Genomic DNA, 25,082 nt, shown 5'->3' on the forward strand with positions numbered 1-25,082 from the left:
CAAACTATTGATCCTATTTTAGCTATTCAAATAACATAATTACTTTTCTTTCAAAGTATAATTTTTGGTTTGATACTCAGTTTTATGTTACGTGAGCTCTGTTTTCGTTCAACAATCAACACACGTAAATCGTTTTTAAACGTCGCTACGTCTGTCAAATTCGCGTTTCGGTGTTGTGCGGCACGCACGTGTATCAATACAAACCCAATATTTTTGGTTGAAAAATCTTTAAAATGGGCAAAATTAAGAAAGAACCCGTTGAACAACAGGAAGAGGCTGATGCCAGCAATATTTCCATCAAAACGGAACCACAAAGCTACGATGAGAAAGTTGATCATTGCTCCGTGATTGCCAAACCCATGGCGCCCAAAAAACTTAGTAAGAAGATATACAAATTAATTAAGAAATCAAGTTCCCACAAAAACTACATTAGAAACGGTCTAAAAATCGTTCAGAAGCAGTTAAGATTAGGTGAAAAAGGGTAAGCTGATATTTTTAATTTTGAGGTTATGTGTACTTGTGCCCACTTGCGGCGTCATTAGTTTTGTAAATACTATATCAAATCCATTCTTCATTACAAATTCATTAAATACATACGTGATTTTATTCAAATAAACCTTTCTGTGGTTCCTTTGTTCATGTTAAAGGTCATTGTAGAAAAGACCACATTTTAACACCAATTTGTATGAAAGTAGCACAATTACTATTCACACCCTTTGTTACACTCCAACCATAACACTAATGACTTGAAACACTGTTCTGATTCCCTTGCATACTCCAACTAAACTTTAAAAATTTTACTTTTCCAGGCTAGTATTCTTCGCGGGCGACATCTCCCCAATAGAAATCATGTGCCACCTGCCCGCCGTCTGTGAGGAGAAGGATGTTCCATACTGCTATACCCCTAGCCGTAAAGACATCGGTTCTGCTATGGGCACTCTCAGAGGTTGCATCATGGTGCTGGTGAAAGAACATGATGATTACAAAGACTTGTACAATGAAGTCAGAAGTGAGATCAAGCTGCTCGGACATCCTCTTTAGGTTAAGATTGAGATATATGTTTTTAATGGCCTGTTTTATCAGAAGCATGTTTTCTTAGTTAGTACTATGTTGGCAGCATTTGATATAAAATTACCTAAAATAAATAGTTCATACACAAGAGGCACTAAACAGTTTCTCATGCATTTACATAATTACTGACTAAGAGTATACTTTGTTTTCTAAAGGTTGATTAAATCCAATGATAATTATTGTTTTGTTGTGATAAAACAGGCCATGTTTTGTAGTTAATGATGACTTATAATAAAACATTTATGTCTGTTACTGTGTAAGAATAGTAGATTTTTCACAAAGAAACTTAAGTTTAAGAATTTTGAGGTAACAGTAAATGTAATATTGGTGAAAATGCTATCATTTTAGGTGCTGTCCTTTTTTGATTAGCATCTATCATAGCAACAGAAACTGACAAGTTCTGCTGACAAGCAAGAACTTATTAGTCCTGAAAAAAATATTGTTACAGAAATTTATTAATTATAATTGTCTAATTAAAAGTAATTTTTCTGCCCAAATTTGTTATCTTTCAACATTAACTATAAAACGTCTTTTATGACCTAATTAATACAATTCTACTATATTGATGAGGTTTATAGCATAAGTTAGGTTAAGACAAATTATTGGTGTGCAAGGATTGTATCTTAGAAACATGTTCTTGTGGACCAAGATTTTTTAAATATAGGAAAATTATTACTAATAGTTTGTCTTTATTTGACCCTTCAGATACCTTAGCTGTCCATTTGTTATAGCCTCCTCTTATCTTTTACTCTAGGTTCAATATGGCCTTAACTAAAAGTTAGTTGTTAGTTTTGCTTCATTGTCTTTGACTTGAAAAGTAACCATCACTATTATTAACAAAATAAAGGTTAGAAATTTTCACTCAACTGTCAAAATACTGTCGATGGGATTAATGCCTCTCTTTTTGGCTAAACAATACTATTCCGATTACTCTGAAATACCTACAATTATAAGTAGAAAAGGGTATTGCAGATTGCAGAAATTAAATAAAACCAATAAATTAATTACACATACATTTAATACACTTATTAAAATCTATGGGTACGTAAAAAATGGCAGATTGTCATTATTATTGACAGTGAAGATTGGCAAAATACAATTATTATTAATTACGCACTAGAAACACTAGAATGTCTAAGCTAGAAGTCTAGATCGCTTTGTGGAGCAGATTTCAGTAATTTTACTACATTTAACAAGAACTTTTTAACAAATTTTCGAGAAAAGTATTAATATTACCACATTTAGAATTGAAAAGTTGCAAATCAAGTTGACATAAGAAAACAATCTTATTACTTAAGTGATTATAAAGCTTAAAAATTGTGTTAAGAAAAGCAGTTTTAACAACGAAAATAAAGTCTATAATAATAAATTCCCCATAGTAATGATAAACTTAGAGTAATGGATACATTCCTATAACTATTTGAAATACAGTCTTTACAGGCTAAATTATATTCCTTACAGCCGTTTTTACATTACAGCATCCTTAGTTTATTTATATTAAATTGTGTCGAACTAAAAATAATACTAGAGTGCAATAAAATCTACTGAAATCTAATCCTAATAGTACTAATAATTGAAGCAGTATTTAATTTCATAGAATAACCCTGCTTTTGAATGAGTGCTCAGTATTTTATGAGATCATAGGTTAATAATTCAGTAAAAATTATACTTGCTTGCAAACAAATAATAACGATTTTAACTTAATTTCTAATACTGTCTGAAAAGTCTCTCAATATAATTTAAATATCAAAACAAATGCAAGACAACATTTTATATAAATTATTAATATGACCATATTTTTAATCCTTGCTGTTGAACTGCAGGGTTTAGATTTAAAATGGTGCCTTGAAGTGGGTACAGCATCAATATTTCTAGAAGAAAACCTAGAACTTTGAATTTAAGAAGATCTTATTTTGAGTGTATTTTCAGATTTCGTAGTCATATCTTTTACTTAATAAAAGACTGGCCTTCTAAATCAAGATAAAGAAAATCGATTATTTATTTGCAAGTAAGTATACAAATAAGAAAATACAGCATAACACGTTAGATGTTTGAACGGCGTGCTGGTTAAATCAATACATTACGTAGTTACTATAGATACAATAGTGTAAGTAGTCCCGTTTTCTGTACGTCGTCGAGTGATCATGATGTTTTGTACTTCAAATTCTTAGGAGATTATTTAAACTACCGTGCGTTTTGTGGATTTGTTTCAAGGTTCAATACATAAAAGTGTTTCAATTCCTCAATCTCAGAGCAATAATTATAACTACTCTGTGAGTTTTTCATAAAAGTACATTTTTAATTTTGATATTACATGATAAAGTGTGATGTATTTGATCATGAATCATGTTAAAATTTCATTATTTGTTAGATTTCCTACAACGAAAGCATACAGCCTTGTTACATTTTCATTTTTGCAACTACCCACAATGTTACACATCCTAAATTAAGGTTTTTTTTTAAGTTTTGCATGTTTTTTCATTCCGAGGTGTTGCTTTTGTAAGTATTCCTCAAAACAAATCCACAGAACCACTACTTAACATTATAAAAACGTTAAAACTACAAGATGTGTCAAATGAATATCCAATCGCATCTACATTCAAAGCCGTACCGTACTTCTGTTCTTAGTACGTTCACTTATAGTTTAAAATCGTTCGCACTAATATAAGCTTAGTTAAAGCTAGTCAGGCTTCAAAGAATAGGGTACTCAATCGTTGTGCGTCGATTTTAATGGATTTTTATTAAAGTCTTAGTAATAGGATTTGATTACTTACATGGTAGTTTGCCGATGAGTTTAGTCTACAGCTTTTCAGTAGACATTAAAGACCGGTTTAAGAACTGAAAGCTTAAGTGTAGGTACATACGAAGACATTATTGCAACTTCATAGCCCAGTTTCCATTGAAGCGGAAAGGTCCTATTAATGATTTCGTTAAACTCGCAAGCGCAAACTGCATTTTGGTGGAAATACAAGTATGTAGTTTGAGCTTGCGAGTTCATCGAAGTCATTAATGTGTCCGTTCCGCTCGCGGTGGAAACCGGGCTATAAAGTTGCATTATTGGTCTCCGTATGTACTACACTGAGGGTTGTTTTGGATTCTGACGTAAGCTTAGGAGGGATTGAACTCATCCTTATTAAATAAACCTAGAAATTATAACCACAATCTCACATAACACTCAAGTAAATGACTTTTTAAATAGCAAGGTTTTAAGAAAATAAAGTTCTAGATCCATCCTTCGTATTCAAGTTAGAGTCAGCTTCAGATCATCGGCAAACAGTCATGTAGTAAATAGTTTTCACTAGAAGACTAATGCAATGATTTTATTAGGTATATATATTGATTGTTTTACTATGGAAATTCCAAGCCTTGAAATATTTAGCAGGTAGATAGGAAAGAAAAGAAGGGCATTTTTTAGCAAAGCGAAAATTGAAGCGCAATTTTAATGTAGCGCGTGATGATTTTGATTCTTTTGTATACAAAATGAGGGTTTTTTTTGTAAAATTCTAATAAAAGTGTATACATTTGTCTTCTAGTGAAAACTGTAACGTTTGAAATTCAATATTTGAAACTTTTAAATTCTCTTTATAGCGAATGTTTAGTAAGATATTTATTTTGTCCAAGTGTCAATAACTATTCATCTTACATTTGCTTTCATATTTAAAACATAATGACCAAAACCTGATTATGACCATTTAGTTGAATTAAAATATCCCAAGTATAATGGATTTTATATTTGATACTTACTCCAATTATTAAAATCTGTAAATAAATAATCCTTTTTCTTAAAAATTTCAGATTCTTTATCATAAAATCTAAGATCGCACGATCACACTCTTCAAAAAATATAGTAAGATGGAATAGTGTTGACACTTGGCTCATTCTCCCTCGATTCGGCTGGCCCCTTAAAATATATTGAGACACGCAAACAAAACTACGTACCCACTACACTCAACGATCAATATCAACACACATCACTTATAACTTTACACACGACGAATATAATGTTCTTGATACTTTAGTTTTACTTCAGTATTACATATGAAATACCTACATGTTTGTATTCACTTAGTGATACAATCATACATATGTTTACGTTATACGTAAAAATATAATTAAAAGAAAATGATGGAAGATTTTAAGAGCTTGTAAAAATGGTATCTGGCATCGGCCAATCCACAAACTGGATTTTTATATCATACAGAGAGCTGTTGCTTGAAAAGTAACTCGAAGTCGAGAAGCGACGTCTTAAAGCTACTTTTAGCCCTAGCGTTGTAATATTGACTATGGTTTCAAGTTTTAAATAAACTTACACCATGTTTTTATTTAACTTGCAGTGTCTGTTAGCTAGTTTGTTGGTTCCACCAAAAATTCTAAATTTGTTTATTCTCCTGTGCTCAAATGGAGTGATATACAAGAACATTATATTGTGTTGTGTGCACAAATCTTTGGTACGATTACGCGTGGTTCGACCGAACGGATCACAGTTCAGATTATTCCTATCACAGACTACACACGAGACCTCAAGCGTTACTAACTCCAACGCTAATTGAAGCACTTGGCTTTGATAACACTATGACAAAGAAATAACCATACGTACATAAAAATACGCTTTTTTAAGGTAGGTAGATCGATCTCAAACTGATCAATAAAAGTATCTTTTGATTTGACGAAGAAATATATGCTACGATTTTGCAACAATCTCGTCCCTTATGAATTTGAAAACGCCTAGCGAAATACGATGTTTTGGTATAATTATACGCTTGTTTTTCTTTGAAATCGGTTAAAATAGACAAAATACTCATCAATTTAAAAAGAAATGCCTTGGAGCAGTTTAGGTAAACTGCATCACCAACTACAGGTCTCTTTAAATTCTAAAAAATACATAATGTTTATCTAAGACTCTTCTTTGAAAAGTTTAGATGTTATTGACAATTTACGTCTTGATGCAGCAAGGATAAACTGGGACCGACTAAAAGCTGCACCAACGATCGATGCGAAGGTTGCGCTTTTTAACGACGCTGTTATCGGTTTATACGACACACATGCACCTGTGAAAAAGGTGAAGCTTAAACGTCCACCCGCTCCCTGGATGACCAGAGGAGTTCGTATGGCTATGAGGCGTAGGAATAGGGCATTTATTACATTTAAGAAAGACCGTTGTGACGAACACTGGGTCCGGTTTAAGGTTGCAAGGAATCGGTGCAATCAGATGATACGTAATGCCAAACGCCAGCACATTCTCAATAATCTCTCTTCTTCTTCCCCAGCTGATATCTGGAGGTTCCTTGGAACGCTGGGTATTGGCAAACGATGACCTTAATCAACATTTCTCCACCTCTTTACCACTGGATCACCAAACCAAGTGCGAGACTGTTCGTATGCTTAACAAATTGCCACGACCCAATCTTCATCCCTTCACCTTTTCCCAAGTGACTTCGGAAGATATTCATAAGATAATCCTGTCAATTAAATCCAATGCGGTAGGCGCTGATAACGTCAGTCGACGCATGATCGTCGCCGTATTGGATTTTCTTCTCCCCGCCATTTCCCACATTATAAATTTTTCACTTGAATCTTGCTCCTTCCCATCCCAGTGGCGTAAAGCTCATGTTATCCCTCTACCCAAAAACTCTAACCCTACACTTCCTATTAACTTTCGGCCCATTTCTATTCTCCCATTCCTATCCAAAGTGCTGGAGGCCTGTGTACACAAGCAATTATTACAATTTGTACTCACAAATAATCTGCTCAATCCGATGCAATCGGGATTCAGACCAGGTCACAGCACTACAACTGCACTCCTCAAAGTGACTGGCGATATAAGGGCGGGCATGGAGGACACTAAGGTCACAGTGATGGCTTTGGTAGATTTCTCGAACGCCTTCAATACCGTCAGTCACGATATTCTCCTCTCCATCCTTTCCCATCTTAACATGTCTTCCGGAGTTCTAGATTGGTTTTCAAGTTATCTTCAAGGACGCCGGCAGTCGGTTCGTGTCGGTGAATCATCATCGATCTGGTGTAAACTCGACTCTGGCGTTCCTCAAGGCGGCATCCTCTCCCCTCTTTTATTTTCTTTTTTTATTAACCATGTAACTTACAACCTTCAGTGTTCGTATCATCTGTATGCCGACGACTTGCAGCTTTACTCACAGGGAACCGTGGACTCAATATCCACGACGATTGACTCGGTCAATACTGACCTTGATCACATCAGGAACTGGTCAGAGAGGTTTGGCCTGGTTGTTAATCCTGACAAGTGCCAAGCCATTGTGGTAGGCAGTCCTAGGAGTATTAGCCGGTTAAAGGATGTGCAAATGCCTCCAATCTTGTTTAATGGCACCACAATACATGTATCTTCCCATGTTAAAAACCTTGGCCTTTACATCGATTCCACTCTTAACTGGAGAGACCAAGTGGCAAATGTTTGTCGTAGGGTTACCTGTACTTTGCGAGCCCTATATCGCCTTAAGAACTTTCTGCCATCCAGGACAAAAACAATGCTTGTACAAACCTTGATTATCCCTTTAATCGACTATGGTGATGTGTGTTACTTTGACCTGAATGCAGATCTCCTCAATAAACTTGACCGGCTTCTTAACAATTGCATTCGATTTATCTTTAACCTTCGAAAGTATGATCATGTCTCTTCCCATCGCTCCCAACTCAGGTGGCTGCCAATCCGTGAGCGCCGTAACTTACGGGCTCTTACAACACTTTTCTCCCTTCTCACCTCCCCCACCCCCCCAGCCTACCTGACTCCCCACTTTCAATACTTGTGCGATAACCACAATCGCCATCTCCGCTCTTCAAACAATCTTCTTCTTCTTTGCCCCTCCCACACCTCTGGTTTTGTTAACTCCTCCTTCCCTGTTCAGTCTATTCTATTATGGAATGCACTCCCCTTCGAAATCAGGGCGTCCACTAACCGTCTGGCATTCAAGGCCAAAGTTCGGGATCTCTTGCTGAACAAAGTCGCAGAATCATCACTTTTATCATAGTTTATTGGTATATATTTATGGTATTTATATAGGTTTCTATTATTTTACATGTCTTATAATTTATAATACCTAATAATAATATGTATTATAACGTATTTATTTATGTACCTAGTATTATATTTTGTATGTATGTAGCTATGTGTATTTATCAATATTTATGTATTTTTGTATACTTCTTTCCATTTTAATCTTTCTTAACTATTTGTTTATTTTGCTCAACTCACTCCTTCACTTCTATTATACACCTACTTCTTTTTATCTCTGCATCACCCGTAGGTTGACTGGTAGAGAATGCCAATGGCATTAAGTCCGCCATTATACAACTTTTGTATATAAAGTTAATAAATAAATAAATAAATAAATAATTCTACTCATCCCTTAAAATTTTCAGTTTTCAAAGCCAAGTGTTTCAAATCCCACACTAAAATTAAAATAACTATTAAAATATAAGCATTAATTCGGCGCCTTACACTATCTTACATTATAATAAAAGGAGTCAGGAATTGTGATGTTTACTAAAGGTGTACAAAAATATTTTGATGAAAAACCATGGATATTAAAAATTAAGTTTTTTTGCGACGATTTACTTGGCCCTTTGGCCGTGCGAGATTGCTGGATTCAATAAATAAAAAATCTAAAAAGTTACGCGTCGAATGCCAACCTCCTCCTTTTTTTAAGTCGGTTTAAAACTCCTTTAAAATATTTCCACAGTCAATGTTAATAAAGAATTTGTATGGAATTCTTAAATCAATTTTAAATGTTTTATTTCCTTCATAAATTATGTGCTACCAAACTTTTTTTTTAGATTTTCTCCAATTCCTTTTTTTTTATTTTACAAAACAGGTTTACTACACAACTAATCCAAATTTTACATTTCAGCATTTGGACATAAAACCACAAAACGAAGTCTATCTATTAAATCCAGCAACCTCACCAAAAATGGTCTAACCATTTACCTTTTCCCATTTCATAAGTTTTCAATAAACACCTACAAGCACCAAGCTAAAATCTACCCTCGAAACGTTCGCTTTCATTTTAACTTGCTAATTTAAACCTTACGCGGTCGTAACAAGGACTAACAACTTATACGCGTGTAGAAAAATATCGTTTTTATAGATTTTGTTTCATATATAAGTGGGAAATTATTTAAAGGAAAATGCAGGTTTCTTGTGTAATTGCATAGATGGGCTAGGAAATAACTTAGTCAGGGATTAACTTAGAAATCTTTTGTGAAAGATAGAGATGTTTTTAAACACTGTTTTCAATATTGACCATATTTTTTTTCTCTGAAAATGGTCACTATTACAACCTAGAGCAGAACCTCATTGAAGACTGTTTAGAAAATTTTCAAACACACTAATCTTTTCATTATATTTTGCCAAATACATTACTTTTTTATTTAATTCCTTCAATTGACAACATACTTAGGTAACGAGCATACAATACACTAAACTTACATCACTCTATCAAGGTATTGTACAGTACTAGGGGCGCTCTCTCTATCAAAGTGTCAGGCAGCGTGAGACAGATTTCTCGTTCTCAGATAAATTTAAAAATGTAAGGTTCATTTTCTATCTAGTTATTTTATAGCCCATTTTTGCAACCAAAACTATGTCAAACTACACTATAGTACAAAACTCAGGCTTCATGCAAAAACAGACCTTAGCGTTAAGAGATTGAGCTCAGTATCGCTAAACTTAGCCGTGATAGCAACACAACGATACACTTAATGGAAAATATACTAAATCTATGTTTAATAAGGTCGAATTTCGCTCTGCGCTTAGTGAACATTCTTTGAGGTTGGTGTTACTTTGAAATAAAAACAATATAAGAAATAATCTTTAGGTTTTACATAGATCATCTTGTACACACAAAAGTACGGTAGTCTTAAAATAATTATATATATTTTTTAAATAAAATACACTGACAAGCAATAACATATACTTTTGTTTATCCCTGCTTTGGGAAAACAGTATTTTAAAATAAAGCAATATTACTGAATTACACAAAAAGCTAAACCCATCTTTATCCCTATACGGCACTTACCCACCTTATCACCGGCTCCCTCTCTCTCTAACTCTCTCTAAAATACACTTTCTCTGTCTATAAGCTCTTCACTATATTCTAATACTGTATGACACTTCACTTCACGCAAATTTACAGTTTTTGATGCTAAAACTCCACTGAATAGTAAATTATAAGGGGGGGACCACAACGCAGTCTATTTTTTTCTAAATTTTAATACGAGTCTACACTCGAAGAAACCTTATACTTTATCATATTCTTTTAACCAACCAACTTGTTGTTTTAGCCAACTTAATCGACGTTACGCAAATGGACTGTTTCTACTACTTATAAAAAACAGAAAAAATATTTAACGAATTTTCGTATATATATTTATATTATGCAGGGTATAATCTCTGGTGGACTCAAGGCTTAACCCTCCCTCATTATGTGAGGAGACCCTTGCCCAGCAGTGGGACATTACTAGGTTTATAATGTCCGGTACTATTTCACCATTCGAAAGTCACATTATACGAAGGCGAAAGAATAGAATAGAAATACTAAGGTTTCTAAGGTACATTTAAAGGTAGTTTATCTCATCAATAGCGTTTAAGCTCATAAACATGACAATTTGAATAGATAAACTGCTACTAAAGGTGCCTCAGAAACCGAGCTTAAGGGAAGTTTGCTTAAAATAATAAAAATGCTTGTATAACACCAACCTCATACCTGGTACATACCGTGTTATAACGTTAGTGCAACGGACTATACTAGTGAGCAGTGTCTATGTGTACACGTGGAATAATATGAGGATACTCAGTATTGTGCTCATGAAACACATCGATACTGGCAGGAGCACCGCGAAACGGAGGGACCTGGAACACACAATATAATGTAGTGTAGGCAACTTAATGTGTAAATCAACTGACTAAATCAAAATAACTTTTTACACAATTTTTATTTAAGTATAATGTTATTATATTAAACTTATTCCAATACAATACACTGGAAACAATATAATCTGGAAGTTATCGATCTTCAATTGGGAATTTTCAGTTGTTCTAATCATTTGGTGTGCCGCGCTAGTAGCGCGAACGTACGAATGCGGAGGTATAGCTAAAGACGCTTGTTTGCGTATAAAACATTTTGCTGTGCTCACTTTGTCATGTAATCGAAACAATCGATATTTTAAGGTTTCTTACAATAACACAGCCGTTATATCCGAATTAGGTATACCTATCCATACTAATATTATAAATGCGAAAGTAACTCTGTCTGTCTGTCTGTCTGTCTGTCTGTCTGTCTGTCTGTCTGTCTGTCTGCTACTCAATCACGCCCAAACTACCGAACCAATTTGCATGAAATTTGGTATAGAGATAGTTTGATACCCGAGAAAGGACATAGGCTACTTTTTACTCCGGGAAAATGACGCATTTTCCGGGAAAATTCAGGTTTCGCCACCGAAGTCGCGTATTATCAATATTATAATGACATTGAATTAACAAAATTCCGTTGTCATGGCAACAGTTTTAATGGCGGATATGCTTTAGCGCGAGTTATATGAGATATAAATAATTTTGAGAATATTTTTCGTGAAAAAAAGCATATTTTGTTGTTAAGGAATAATTAAGCTTTGTATTAGTAAAAAAAAATCATTCACGCAAGCGAAGTTGCACGGGTCAGCTAGTTGTTATAATATACCAGGCACGAGACTAAACTTCGGGTTGTTCATTATCCTCATACTGGGAGGAGATCCTTGCCCAGCAGTGGGACAGTAATGAGTTACATTAACCCCCGGTTTCTGTGTACATTTAGCGGTAGTTTATCTATTCAATAGCGCTTTTTTATATGAGTTTAATGCTATTGAATAGAACTACATTAGATTATATTAGTGTTACCTCCAGTAAGGCAGGTGTCAGAGCGGCGCGGAGGGCTGGTGCTGCAGCGGGTCGTTGCTGCGGCACAGCGCCGTGGTCACGTCGGCCGGCGCCGCGCTGTCCCGCCGCGCCCGGCCTACACACACACTGCGTCAGCTCCAGCACTCGCTCGCACTTATACTAGTGTTCAAGTTAAATGTGAGACGACTACAATCACAGACGGGATATGGAATGCCACGTGCTTTTGTTACATCGTCTTAATAATGTTTGTTGGTATGTGCAACACCAAAATCATTGTATTGGCGTCGGTAAAGTCTATGTGCATCAATAGATTGAAATGCCAATTCCACTCCCACTCGACTTATAGTATGGGATTGTAAATGTGAACTTTGCCTTGCATAAGAGTGAATTACTCTTTAAACAACACAATGTGTTGTGTGCGTGAACGAGCGTGAATAACTTAGCGACCATAACATGGTCGCTAAGTGACTGAAAAGACTTGTTGAAAATTCAGTCTTATTTAACACAACATAAAGATATATACATTTTGATATCAAACTGTAAGTTTAAATGTTGAATGAAACTATTCATTCCAAAAATCAGCCATATATATGACTATAGTATGAAGCAACGGACTCATTTAAGCGGTAACTGCATTTGTAGATGATCGCATGAAAACAAAATAATCAATAGGCAGAGTTTGTTTAGTGAACTTAAAATACTAGAGATATAACTAAATATTCGTTAAGTTTGCAGTGGGGAGCTATGGGGAAAGCCTTTTCCCAGCAGTGGGACAATACAGACTCAAAAATAAATAACTATATAATACTCACTGGTGAAACACAGACAGCCGGTCTGCTGGTTGGCTTGTAGCGAAGTGGTCGGTCGTATCTCCTTCTGCTCTTTACTCTGCTCGTTCACGCACTTCTGGTAGTAGTCGTACTCTTTCACGTACCTGTACCAATTAATACTACATTTATTGACAAGTAATAACAAAATAATTACAGTTTATAAAGCTGGAAATACGCTTTCAAACTTGATATTTATGGGCGGTGAAGGCATTAACATATGTGCACGTGTACGTTGTTCCTGGGCACTTAAATACGTACACGTGTACGTGCCCAGGGGCGAATAGAGAAGAGGATAGACCGTCCTACCGTGATTTGAGAGTGATAGATTATCAGCAAATCTAAGTACTATGTTCATTTAATTTGAAGTATGTGGGTATGACCTGTGTCTCACACGTAGAAGTTAAGAATTTCGATTCTTTCGGAGTTGGGGCTGAGTCCCATGGATCCACTAGTGAAGAGTTGTAGTGTGTGTATTGTGATTGAGGTCTACAATGAACTATAACTAAGTACATTTGGCTAGGTTTGCCTATGGCATGCATGTGTATATTACCAAACAGGCGGGTATCGGTTGTCGGACAGGTAGTCCCTGGAGGCGGCGCTGAGGTGGCGCGCGCGGCACACCTTGTCGTAGGCGCCGCACAGCCGCCACATGCACCAGTCCGCCAGGTTGTGCGCGTTGTGCAACTGACATCATACATACAATACGTTTATTATAAAGTGCTATGTATTTCTTAACTCTTCCAGTAAATTACTGGACAAAATCTATCGTAAGAAGAGAAAAAGGGTACAAAAACCTATAGTAATGAAAATTTATAAGGTAGATATTTGGGGCATATAATAACTTCAATGTAAGTAACCAGACATTACCTTGACAGGCTCCAATAAAGACAGAGCAATGTCAACCACCTGGTCGTCTTCGCACACCCTGCACACAAAATTATATTGTTAAACCCCTAATATTTTTCACAGGCACAAATGTGGCACAGGCCGGGTCCAGGCGTCGCCACAGTATCGTAGCAGAGAGCACGGCAGTCATATACAAGCTGTAGCACGAGCACGCGTAACCTTCTTTCTATATTGCGGGTCATCAGTTAGGTGCAAGAATAAAAATGGGAGACTGTACACTCGCGGCTCTCCTTACTTCCTCTTATAATCAAACGTCAGACACAAGTTCAATCAACTAACGTAATCTCAGAAAACTGTTAACTTGCCGTTAAGCTAGAATACACGATTCGTCAATGAGCCATGGCTGAACCAAGTTAATCGAGAGTCAAGGATGTTTAAGTCACCACGAAGATTCAAAGAAAGCAAGATAACGTATGTTTTTCTGTAACTCACATTTTCTTATTGTTGACATAATAATATGATAGAGTCAAGACCCCCCTCTCCTCTGCACCATCAGCCCCACCACCTTCACCAATCACATCTTAGAGTAAAACTCACCGCATGTTTTTTTATTTGTTTGTTTGTCTGTCTGTCTCTCACCTGTCCATCTGCTGCAGTTGATCTATAACCCTGGCCTCAACAAGGTTCACGAGGCGGTTCATACACAGTCTGTTGGCGAGCTCGAGTAGCTCCAGACATCTGTGGGGGTCCACCGGAGGGATCTTGTCGCTGTATATGTAGCTCAGGAGGATGTGGAACGCGTACATTTTCACTCCGGGGAATGATATCTGATGAAAAATATATCGTTTTTAATAGTCAAACAAAGGAGGCACCATCTCTTATAGGTTTTATTTAGTTAATGCCAAGTTTTGTACGCTAACGCCAGGTAAAATTAAGTTTTCATAACATATTATGTATAGGATAATTTTGAAAAATGTTGATATCTATGCCTATTTTTGGGTTAATTCAAATTTAAGCAGATAAGTATATAACGTAATTGAGCTTCTGTAAAATTCTATATCTATTCTTTATTTGTCGATTTTGTGTCCTTAAATAACTATGTATTACCAAATCATTTGAAAGTTTTGAGAAAATTTTTTTTGTAATATTTACCTAATAATATTTTGTGTATTTTGTATATTTCGTTTTTTTTTATTTATATTTAATATATTTTCCAATTTTATGCGTATTGTTATCAAATATACGTAGAACTTACCACTCTCGATGTGCTTTCCCTGAAATGTCCCTGGAACATAGCCTTCATGGGGTCACATCTTGCCATGAGTACCGCGCGGTGTGCCAAGTGTATGCCATCGTCAAGGTCAAAGGTCACGTCAGCAAACAGGTTGCGCTCCACATACATGTCACGGAGTCTTGAAGGTAGAGGCTGAGAAAGTATGATATAGAATTAACAACAGTCTACAGTCCACTCATGAAAGTCTTAAAACCTATCTTTCCATGAAAAAAATATTTGCGAAATAGCCGAAAGTATGTAGTTATGATACTACATGGCCTAAAATAATGGTAGAGAATTTTTCATTGCAAACAATACAATGATGTTGCGCGTTGTTTATAATCGCTCATAGTTTTATAAACGTACAAATGTGCCAGGTGCTTTTCATCCGCAGGGACGACCAACACCTTATTATTAAACAAACTTAATTTAATTTAAGGACAGATAAGTTAACCAAGCATGTACTTATTTAAAACGACATTAGTCATCTTGTAATTCATGTTACGTATAACTCACCATATAAAACTGCAGCATGAATCCCTTATCGAAGAGCAGGTGTTGGTCCAGTATGAACTGGCTCAGTTTGGTCAGCTCGTGGAAGCCGAGCAGTTCCGCCGCCTGACGTATCTCCTATACAATTCATAATCACATACATAGTATTACCTAAATGTAAAACTTTTACACAAATCGCATTCAAAAACCTCAAGATGTTTCTGAAGTATCATTTTTTTTGTATAGCTGTATTTTTTGGCGTTTTAAAATGTAAGCAAATTTTCTAACGCCATGATCTTTCCGAAAAAATAAGTTATTCATCAAATAAAGTTATAATTATGACAATAAAAAATGACATTGAGAAGGATAAATTACGTATAATATGCTACTTGTAAACACAGTTGCACACGCACACACACACATATACGGTATATACCAACGGTCAAAAAAATCATGGGTGGTTTTTTGACGTAAATGAAAGTGTTCCAGAATGAAGTCGTTTCTCTTTAAAGTTTATATAAATTCAAAGACCAAAATGCTGAGCCGTATTTTCTTATGAGAATCACTTGTGGGAAATAATAAATTCCGTAGAGGGCGCCACCAGGAGTCAATTACATTGTAAATCTATTTATTGAGTTTTTTTACATTTTTGGATTTTCAGCTCCCTATAGATTTATTTATGACGTCGTGATCACGTTTTGACATTTGACGCGTAAGTTTCAAGTGCCGCCCTCTGATTTCAATGCAAGGCAATGTTTTTTTATTATATTGAGGATAAAACTGTTAATCTTAAAGAGAAGAATAATTAAAAATCTTAATTAGAAGCTTAAATATAAGACTTAGAATAGCGTAATGTAAAAAATAATATAGTGTGATAAAGATATCTACTGCAATGTGATAAATCTAATATGAATAATAAAAATATAAGAAAGATAACTGTGCTTTCATAAGATTCAACATTGCTTTTCATACTTGAAAATAAACTGAAGCAGATAGTAGTTATAGATTTACCAAATTTTGTTTAAGTATTTTATCGTTTCGTTTGTGTAGAAATTATGATTCTGTATTGTTGTTTTTTAACTGCATTCCACGAAGAGACCCTTGCCTAGCAGTGGGTTTAATTTATATTAAAATGGCGTATGTTATAGAAATATGACTGTAAAATAAATGCCCAAAAATTTGACTACCAAATAATTTAAGCCCAATATAAATAGAGTTAATTTTATTTAGAATTTGGTTTTATAACTAACAACGAATGGTTGTAATATAACTTAAGAAAGCACAGTTCAAAATGATAAACTACAAAAATATATCAAGAAAAAGGAATACGAAGGTATCAGATTTTTTTTATAATAATAATAATGGTAGAAATTAATAATTATGAATTTGTTTAATGAATTAATTATTTATTATAAAGTTTACCAGTAACAATCCGATCGCAGCCGACTGCAGAACACATCGTTGTTATTATAAAAAATATTATTTTTTATATATACTTTTTTTAATTGGCAATACTTTTATTGGTGGGTACATAGATTAAAAATAGAAGCATAGAATAAGAGAGAGAGTAATAATATATTGATAAAGGAAATGCTGTCTCCTTATTAACACATTTTGATAGAGGCATTCTTAGTCTAACTTTTTAGGTTGAGTAGGTTAAAAACGATTAAATTATTCATAGATATTGAATTATACATATTCTAACATTAAGTATCATCGCATAAAATTAATAACTAAACATTTTTGCTAAATAAAAACGCGTGCCCGACAAGAAGCCGTGTAAGACATTAAGATCCAATTTTCAATAAAAAGGTGAACTTGCTTAATTTTACAAGAATTTATTAATGCACCATATTATTGCTTTTTGGTACCGATAATTAGTAGTTAAACGTATAATAAGAAGACAGCGTAATAATAGCTCAAGTCAAGAATAATGAATAACTTGAAATCGTACATTGAATAAAATAAAAGATATAAATAGTTTTAAATATTTATACGAAGCTTAAGCTTTTGAAATATTTAAAAATATAATAAACAGTGGTTGTTGTGATGAAGTGACATTTTATTGAACTCGTATATCCAAAAAGTCATCATGGCTGCTAACAATAACATTAATTTGAAAATATAAAACCTCTTGGACAATTTAAAATCCATAGTTTAGGAATTCACACAACTTTTTTGAATTTTAATCAAAATCAATACTTAATTTATATCCAGCTGTCCGCTTTTCACAGCCAACCATCAAAAACCATTCAGCCGTTTTTGGGTTTATCGCAAACAGTCAGACAAACTCGACATAAGACTTTAATCTATAATAATATTTATTAATTTAGCTTTCATCTATACCAAAGAACCCCACCTAGAACTATAGTATCAACAATAGTACTAAACTATATTTTAGACACTATGACGTCACTTCACCCCAACAGAACCAATAGCCAACCTCTGTTCCACTGACCTGCTGCTTGAAGGAGCTGCCATCCAAAGTGCCGGTGTATATGAAGTTGATGATCTCCTGCATCACGGCCTGAGAGATCAGCTTGCTCATCGTCACTATTGTCTGCGTTTGAGATGTCGCGTGCTGGATTTTGTCACACTGGAATAATATATTGTTGGTATTGCATTCTAGACTGACTAAGAACTTGCTGTGTTTTAGTCCTAGACTAATATACGAAATATACTGCTTTCTAGACTACTTCCTTCCGTCATGCAAACTGCTATTGGATTTATCAAATATAAGTCCTCGAATATTTTTGTAGCCAGGAGTTTAGTTAGTAAGCGTGGGACAAGGGTATTGCAATAGGCTCGTCCCCTATTGCAGGAGGATAACATTGTACTTGGCTAGACAGAATGTATGTTTCATACACCTCTGCCTGTACCTAGTCTTTAAAAGTCGAATAACATAGAATTAAAGTATACAGGTATATTGTGTCCAAACAAGCATGCCACAATAAATAAGGTAAACACAGTTGGCCGGTTCCAATAACACTGACCGCTACTGCCAAATACAAGTCAATGGATGTTCAGTAAATCAAAATTGTAGAATATAGGTAGTAGAACACTGAACTAAGTAATTTTAATGTAAATATTCTATTATTCTTAGTATTTACCTTGACAACTCTGATAGATAATATAGCGGGGTGGTTGACCTCTCTGTACAAGTCTGGCGGTTTCTTACAACTGTCGCTAAGCGGTAGAATCTGACACGACGATCTGCGCTTTATCTGGTCCCACACTCTGAAACGAACGATACTTAAATATACGTATTAAATATACTAACAAAATCATAGACTTGGTAAGAAACGGAATCATATAATGACTTGCTATTTGGAGTATAAGAGTATTCTAAACTGCATCTGTGGTCGGAACAAATAGTGTACGCCATTGTAGTTCATGAGGTCTCGGGTTCGATTAGTGGAAGTGTTATTGAGTGTTCCCTTTTAAAAATGAAAGTGGAGGAAGTGCTATTAAGGTATCCCTTATCAAAATAAGAATGGAAAATGAAAAACCTGAAAATCTCAACCAATAATTTAACTATTTGGGCATTGATTACTTTTTTATTTTTTAAATTATGTATACGTTTGCGCTGTTATTGCGTAGGTATACGTATAATACGTAATAAGATGTATGTATTTGCTTACCTCATCTGCTTAGCCTGATCTTGTCTGATTAAATATTCCGTGTCTTCATTGAATTCTCCAGTCGTGGCCTCACCCATACTGCTTACCTAGGAAAAACACACAATAATGTTAGTTGCTTTAACCAAATATTGTATTCCAAAATACCCACTATGAAAGTAAGGGTAAAGGAGTTATTTGGGATAGAAATCTATACCAGGGTAAAGCGGTCTTTAAGATACCCAAAGGGTAAAAATTGAAATCATTTACGAAGAATCCGCTGTCCTATTCCGCTAATCCGTGTGTCTATCTGTCGCCATGCTAGATTTCCTGGCCGGTTATCAACGTTTTCAAAGATTATTTATTTATGTGGTGTTGTTGTAAAAAAAAGTTTTTTTTGCTGATTTTTGCAGATAATGGTACAGAACCTTTTGTACATGAGTCCAACTCAAATTTTGCCGGTTTTCTTTTTATGGTAGATATTTCACCAAAAAGCGATAAATGGGAAACTCCACATCTCAAAATAAGAGACAAAATTACCAATTTTAAGCATAGTGAGTGCTATATAACATACCATGCTACTCTCGCTGGAGCTCCTCGCCAGTTCGGCCGACAGACTGACGCAGTCGTTGGTGAGCAGGCGGTGGAAGGCCTCGCAGGCGCCCGCCAGCATGAAGCGGTGCACCGGGAAGCCCTTCGCGCCGCAGATTATCACCATGTCCGCGAAGTACTGCACACACAAATAAATATATCAATGAAAGGGGACTATTTTTACAAGACTCATATTAAGAATTATTAATGCGTCTATTAGATCGGTTTTTAATATCGAGTATTGAGTTTGACACCTAAAATGTACATAAAATATAGTTCCTACGGCACTCGCTAGGGGCGCTTATCTGGTTTTCATACAACATTGTCATTTGTCAACATACACATTTGTCGATAGCTAGGCGGTTGTCGCTAGTCGATATCAATAGAAAGCACTAAAGGAGATATCCACACCATATATTATTGTAGAATCAATTTTTTTGTCTCCAAAATATTATTGTACTTCTTACCTGTTGACGTAGTAGTGTTGTCATATTTTCAAGATAAGTGCTGTTGACGATGGCTACTTCGGGCTCTATAGGTCTAGGTGGTCTGAATGGCGCCTGTGGACAAAATATACTGAATTAGGAAATATATTATTGTGGCCTATAAAAGAGACTAGGTGTGGTATTCCTGATTTTGCAGTTTGGCTCACTCTGATTATTCAGATATAAAGACAACAATATTGTAGTCAAATGGTGTTTGAAGAGAATCTCCGTCTGTCGGTAAAAATCGATCCGTGTTTGTGTCAACAATTATTTTTTCTAGTTTACCTGTAGTAGTGGTCTCTGAACTCGCTTCAAGTTGGTCATCCAGAATCTCTGCTGTCTCCTAGCGATGAGTGCTGCTCTGATAGCGTTCTCGAACACTACGTTAACTAGCAAGTGAACACAACATAACTAAGTGAGAATGATTCTAGTTTACCTGTAGTAGTGGTCTCTGAACTCGCTTCAAGTTGGTCATCCAGAACCTCTGCTGTCTTCTAGCGATGAGTGCTGCTCTGATAGCGTTCTCGAACACTTCGTTAACACCGTAGTAAGTGAACACTGATGTTTCGTAGTAGTAGATACCGAACTCGTGGGCCAATGCGCGCCCCTGGTCTGGCATTACTAAGTCACTTTTGCGGGGAGCCCTGAGGTTTTAATGATAAGTTAATAAAATACTATGTAGGTTTACAAATTGGATAAATCTTTAATATTTGGTATATTGATAGATCTGGGTTTTAATTATGGACCTAAAATGCAAAGCAGCACTTTTGAACACCTTAAATCGTAAGAAATTGTGCATTATATACTGATTGGTTAGCATATAAAATAGCCCAGGTCAGACAAATAAACAATGTATATATTTTTACCAACATTCAACAATCCAAACCCCCTGATGTTAATGATTTAATTAAAGGCATGACTTACCGAATGAAAGGACTGCGGTCTTTACAGTAGTTTAGATAAGTCTCATCTCTGTACATGTAGCGCAGATCATTCTTACAACCCACTAGTAATATAGGTGTGTTAGGACAGAAACGCCTGAAAATAAATGTACGTCATTAATACGATCACACTTTTCTTTTACTATATTCATAACGCAATAGAGATATGAATAAGATTTTTTTTTACTTTTAAAAATGTAGCTATGGAGAAAATGAGATTGTAGTTGCTTACCTTATTTCAGGATACCACATAGCACCACAGTTCCTTAAAGATATCGGATTTGTAATAGAGAAACATAGGAGTACCACATCAGATCTGAAAAGAATACAGTACTTTTAATCATGTGTAAAACTTTCTACAATCAGGCCTTCAAGAAATAGTAAAACCAGACGAGATTATATTTCGAGTTTTAATCAGTTTTTTATGTAAGCTCCATGATTTTGGTAGAGTTACCTTCCGTATGCGAATCTCCTATCTTTCTCATGGTCGCCAAAGGTGTCCCAGAGCCGCAGGGACACATTCACGCCGTCTACTACCTCCCATGATCTTTCCAGCACCTGGTAGAAAAAATTACATAATTTTCCTAGATTAATCCTATAGCACAAAACTAACCTCAATACTGTCTGATCTAATGGCAAATGATCAGTGGCGGCTAAAAATTATGTCGTAAAATAGTGTTGTAATTGTGACTGTTGATCCTATAATCTTCTTTTATAGTTGCTGAGTTTAAATAATTCTAGCAAATATAACTACAACAAAAATATCTATAAAATTTCAAAGATTATCATTAGATAGAATAGGGACTTATTAATAACAATGTGACTACCTTAATGAAAGGCTTTATAGAAGTATATAAAAATTCACTTGTAAAATAAATTTATAAATTTGAATATCAATAATTCTCCTATTACTATAAAACTCACATCTTTATAAATCCGATACTGATCAATAGCCCATACAGTGGGCACGTGTGTGGTCATCAGCTGCGACAGAGACACGTGCTTGTTGCACGCACGTGCACATATCAGCCGCGTCTTGCCGACAGCCGTGTCGCCGACCACCACGCATTTCACCAGCTCCTGGTGAGGCTGTTCGTTGTCCATACTACAGAGAGAATAAAATGTTTTTTGATCTTTAAATACCAACATAATGTAACCCAGACTATAAAAAAAAATACAGGAATTGTATATGGCCTCAAGGGCATGTGCCTACCTAAGCTTTTAAGCCAAATCAGAGTATTTGTAATGTTATTCTTCCACCCAAAATCCCCAGTAAATACAGTGAATTTTATTACTCACGCTTCTGTGCTACAGCAGTAGAGAATATGCATAAAGAGTCCTCACAGATCTAAGAAATAAATCTAAGGTTGTTTTCTGATTTTCTGGGAAATAAATTCATAACACTCAATTTGAATTGAGATGGGTGGATATCCAAATGAAGGTACTGTGTTCTCAGCTCCTTAAGACAACAACAACTGAAGGAACACCATCAGGGTTTCAGTTGGTATGCCTAAGTTAAGCTGGAATGCCTTGCTGGCTGGAGAAGAACATCGGCTTGATATAGAGATCTGTGTTGGTAAGTTTAACAGATATTGCTGCTAGTAGTTGCCCACTGTCTGAGATAAACTTAACAAGTACTCAACAAAACTTTTATTCTCACCAAAACTGAAGGTTGCTGAAGGCTTGACTTAGTTTAATTAAAATAAGGCCTTTCTTTCAGTTTTGAATTAGTTATGGAAATATATATTATCCAGATAAAATACAAATAAATAACAACCAAAACAAGTCCAACAAATGAGGGTGCCTAAAAGCCTAAACATATACAAACATGAATGCTAAAAGAAACCTGAATTAAGATTCACTTGGCCGGCTTGTTGATAAATCTAAACCATTCTTATACTGTCAGGGCAGGATGCCAAGTGAATAATAAAATATAGTAACTCATGTACGATAATACAAACAATAATATGTTAGACATAAATATTTGTATTTTTGTATCTAATAGTCAAGTTCTGTTGCCATATAATGTGGCAATGCCGCCAGCATTCTGGAACTGTTCCCTGTAGTGATGCGGAAGAGTACTTCTAGATATAATGCACGGTTCCTTTCTTTTTTAATACTATTTGGTAAATATATTTTTAATTTATATACATTACTTTAGTAAAAATATCTTTTATAAATTGTAACTTTTCTTGTGTAAATAATAATTGCTTTACAATTATACATAAATGTAAAATTAAGATTAAGTCCACAACCCGCACTTAGTAAATGTAGTGGATTCCAGGCCTAACACCTTCCTCATTCCAGGGTGTGACCCTTCGCAGCAGTACATCAGTAAGTATAAAAAATTCGATTTGTGACAATTATTTATTTACATACCTACCTATTAGTGAATAGTGCTGCAAAATAAATTGGGAAAAAAAGGATTTTAACTTCACTTACTTCTTTCTTACAAAAGAAACAACGACATCTAGATGCTATAAAAGTTTTCATTGTATGGCTAAACGTAGTTACTCTAGCAAATTGACCAATTAGACCCATTGTCAAAGTGTATTTTTGGATATTTCTTTTGTAACTTGTTTTGACCAAAATAGACGTATGTGCGAACTTTAAAGTAAATTGATTTTTAAATGACAAACATTAATTTCTGAAAATTTACAGAAAACAATACAACATCATCAAAGCAAAACAAATATCCCTAACAAATTTTGAATTTTGAACAATTTGAACTGTCAAAAAATTGACAATAATGACAGTTGTGCAAAATTGAATTTTTGTAAAAAAATATATTAGGCGCGTTCAAGAAGGCTATATTTTATTTAAAGATTTTTACTGTATTACTTTTCTTTGAACCTCACAAACAGTTTTATACTTTTCTCGTGCTTAAAGGTCGTAAATAAATTTTATGGATGCTGTTGCCGTACTTTATGACTTTGCAGATTTCAGCATTGTATAACATGAAAAACCAATCGAAATGTCGGAAATTTGTAAAGAAACACAGTGGTTATAAACTATTATTATTACTTTTGAAAATAATCCCTATCCACATTCATGAAAATGACACAATGATACAGCAATACGTTAATTGACTTACATTTTCTTCAATGAATACTTAATTGATTCATACACTCGAAACCTCTGATGATCACAGAAAACACTAAAACATTTTCATTCACTAACACTTATTAACGATCACTAGCACAGAGTAAAATCTGCATTATGTCGTGTAAGTATTATTGCAAATAAAAAGATAATCTTTTCACGATATTTGAGGCAATGGAATGAAGTTGATTTTGTAGCAATGCAGTGATCTGCGCATGTTGGACGTCTTGCGCAGAACTGTAAGAACGCGTACAGGGCGAGTTCATTTTAATTTTGTTATTGACAATTTTAAGTCAACGAACTTTACGGCTATTGTTAAAGTTTTGAATATCCTGGGTTGCAGATCATACTCAATGTAGTACAATTAGTGTACAATGAGAACATAACTATTGTAAATAAAATACTTCCTTTGAGAACTTATGGATGCGTTCACGTAAAAGAGCGGTCAGTGCCGTATTTCAATAAGCAACTTTAATCTTCAAGCTAAACAATACTGCAGATTAGAACTTTCTAAAACTTTTAGGGCTATCTACTGCTTTGCAAAGCCTTGTAATTATTACAAGTATTGCTGATCATATTCCAATAAGCGCCTTGTATTAAAAATATATCAATATTCATTAAAGTATTAATATTTGGACAGGCGTTCACGTATCATTATAAGTACAGATGTTTGACTAGACCTTACTTTTGATGTTTTGGCTTTCGCTGCGGGCTTTATCATAAATCTTAAATCAGATTGCAGGTTTTCTGCTGACAATAAACGATATACAAGTATGTTCTTAGCGTGAATGAGTTTTTAAATGCATACTTGAGAAACTTTTTTTACAGAATAACCTCTTTTCATAATAATTTAAAAAGAACTAGTTAATCTTCTGTCACCTGTCATTCTGTGAGGAGCGATGATTTTGTATCGACGCAAAAATGTGTTTCG

At 34.9% G+C, this 25,082-nt stretch overlaps 2 protein-coding genes across 4 annotated transcripts; one reads left to right on the plus strand and one right to left on the minus strand.

The window, feature by feature from the left end:
• The first annotated feature begins 147 nt into the window (after positions 1-147).
• NHP2 (NHP2 ribonucleoprotein) lies at positions 148-1,752 on the plus strand. Its single transcript, XM_076130347.1, has 2 exons — positions 148-481; positions 810-1,752. Exons 1-2 carry the CDS (start codon positions 234-236, stop codon positions 1,039-1,041), a joined length of 480 nt encoding a protein of 159 aa, XP_075986462.1. The 5' UTR covers positions 148-233; the 3' UTR covers positions 1,042-1,752.
• A 6,099-nt stretch (positions 1,753-7,851) lies between these two features.
• On the minus strand, positions 7,852-24,466 carry RhoBTB (Rho-related BTB domain containing). Of its 3 annotated transcripts, XM_076130475.1 has the most exons (20): positions 24,144-24,466; positions 21,974-22,154; positions 21,504-21,607; positions 21,282-21,365; positions 21,033-21,146; positions 20,545-20,752; positions 20,091-20,183; positions 19,607-19,762; positions 19,057-19,142; positions 18,526-18,652; positions 17,874-18,011; positions 16,838-16,861; positions 15,440-15,553; positions 14,906-15,076; positions 14,290-14,477; positions 13,672-13,729; positions 13,355-13,488; positions 12,787-12,908; positions 11,975-12,089; positions 7,852-10,951 (listed from the first exon to the last, which is right to left on the minus strand). In XM_076130475.1, exons 2-19 carry the CDS (start codon positions 22,151-22,153, stop codon positions 11,992-11,994), a joined length of 2,199 nt encoding a protein of 732 aa, XP_075986590.1. In that variant the 5' UTR covers position 22,154; positions 24,144-24,466; the 3' UTR covers positions 7,852-10,951; positions 11,975-11,991. The 3 variants fall into 3 exon arrangements, with proteins under 3 accessions (XP_075986590.1, XP_075986587.1, XP_075986589.1); XM_076130472.1 differs by lacking the exon at positions 24,144-24,466 and having other exon boundaries at positions 21,974-22,305; XM_076130474.1 differs by lacking the exons at positions 16,838-16,861; positions 24,144-24,466 and having other exon boundaries at positions 21,974-22,305.
• Positions 24,467-25,082: the final 616 nt, after the last annotated feature.

The sequence above is a fragment of the Anticarsia gemmatalis genome, chromosome 24, assembly GCF_050436995.1.
Source record: "Anticarsia gemmatalis isolate Benzon Research Colony breed Stoneville strain chromosome 24, ilAntGemm2 primary, whole genome shotgun sequence".
NCBI classification, from domain to species: domain Eukaryota; kingdom Metazoa; phylum Arthropoda; class Insecta; order Lepidoptera; family Erebidae; genus Anticarsia; species Anticarsia gemmatalis.

What these genes read in the sequence shown, in the direction of transcription:
- NHP2 (XM_076130347.1), top strand. Translation starts at nt 234, where the DNA reads ATGGGCAAAATTAAGAAAGAACCCGTTGAACAACAGGAAGAGGCTGAT. An exon ending in TTAAGATTAGGTGAAAAAGG is followed by an intron (nt 482 to 809) that starts GTAAGCTGATAT and finishes TTACTTTTCCAG; the next exon opens with GCTAGTATTCTTCGCGGGCG.
- RhoBTB (XM_076130472.1), bottom strand. Translation starts at nt 22,198, where the DNA reads ATGTTGGTATTTAAAGATCAAAAAACATTTTATTCTCTCTGTAGTATG. An exon ending in ATGTGGTATCCTGAAATAAG is followed by an intron (nt 21,147 to 21,281) that starts GTAAGCAACTAC and finishes ATTTATTTTCAG; the next exon opens with GCGTTTCTGTCCTAACACAC. An exon ending in CAACTGCAGCAGATGGACAG is followed by an intron (nt 13,730 to 14,289) that starts GTGAGAGACAGA and finishes TTTTGTGTGCAG; the next exon opens with GGTGTGCGAAGACGACCAGG.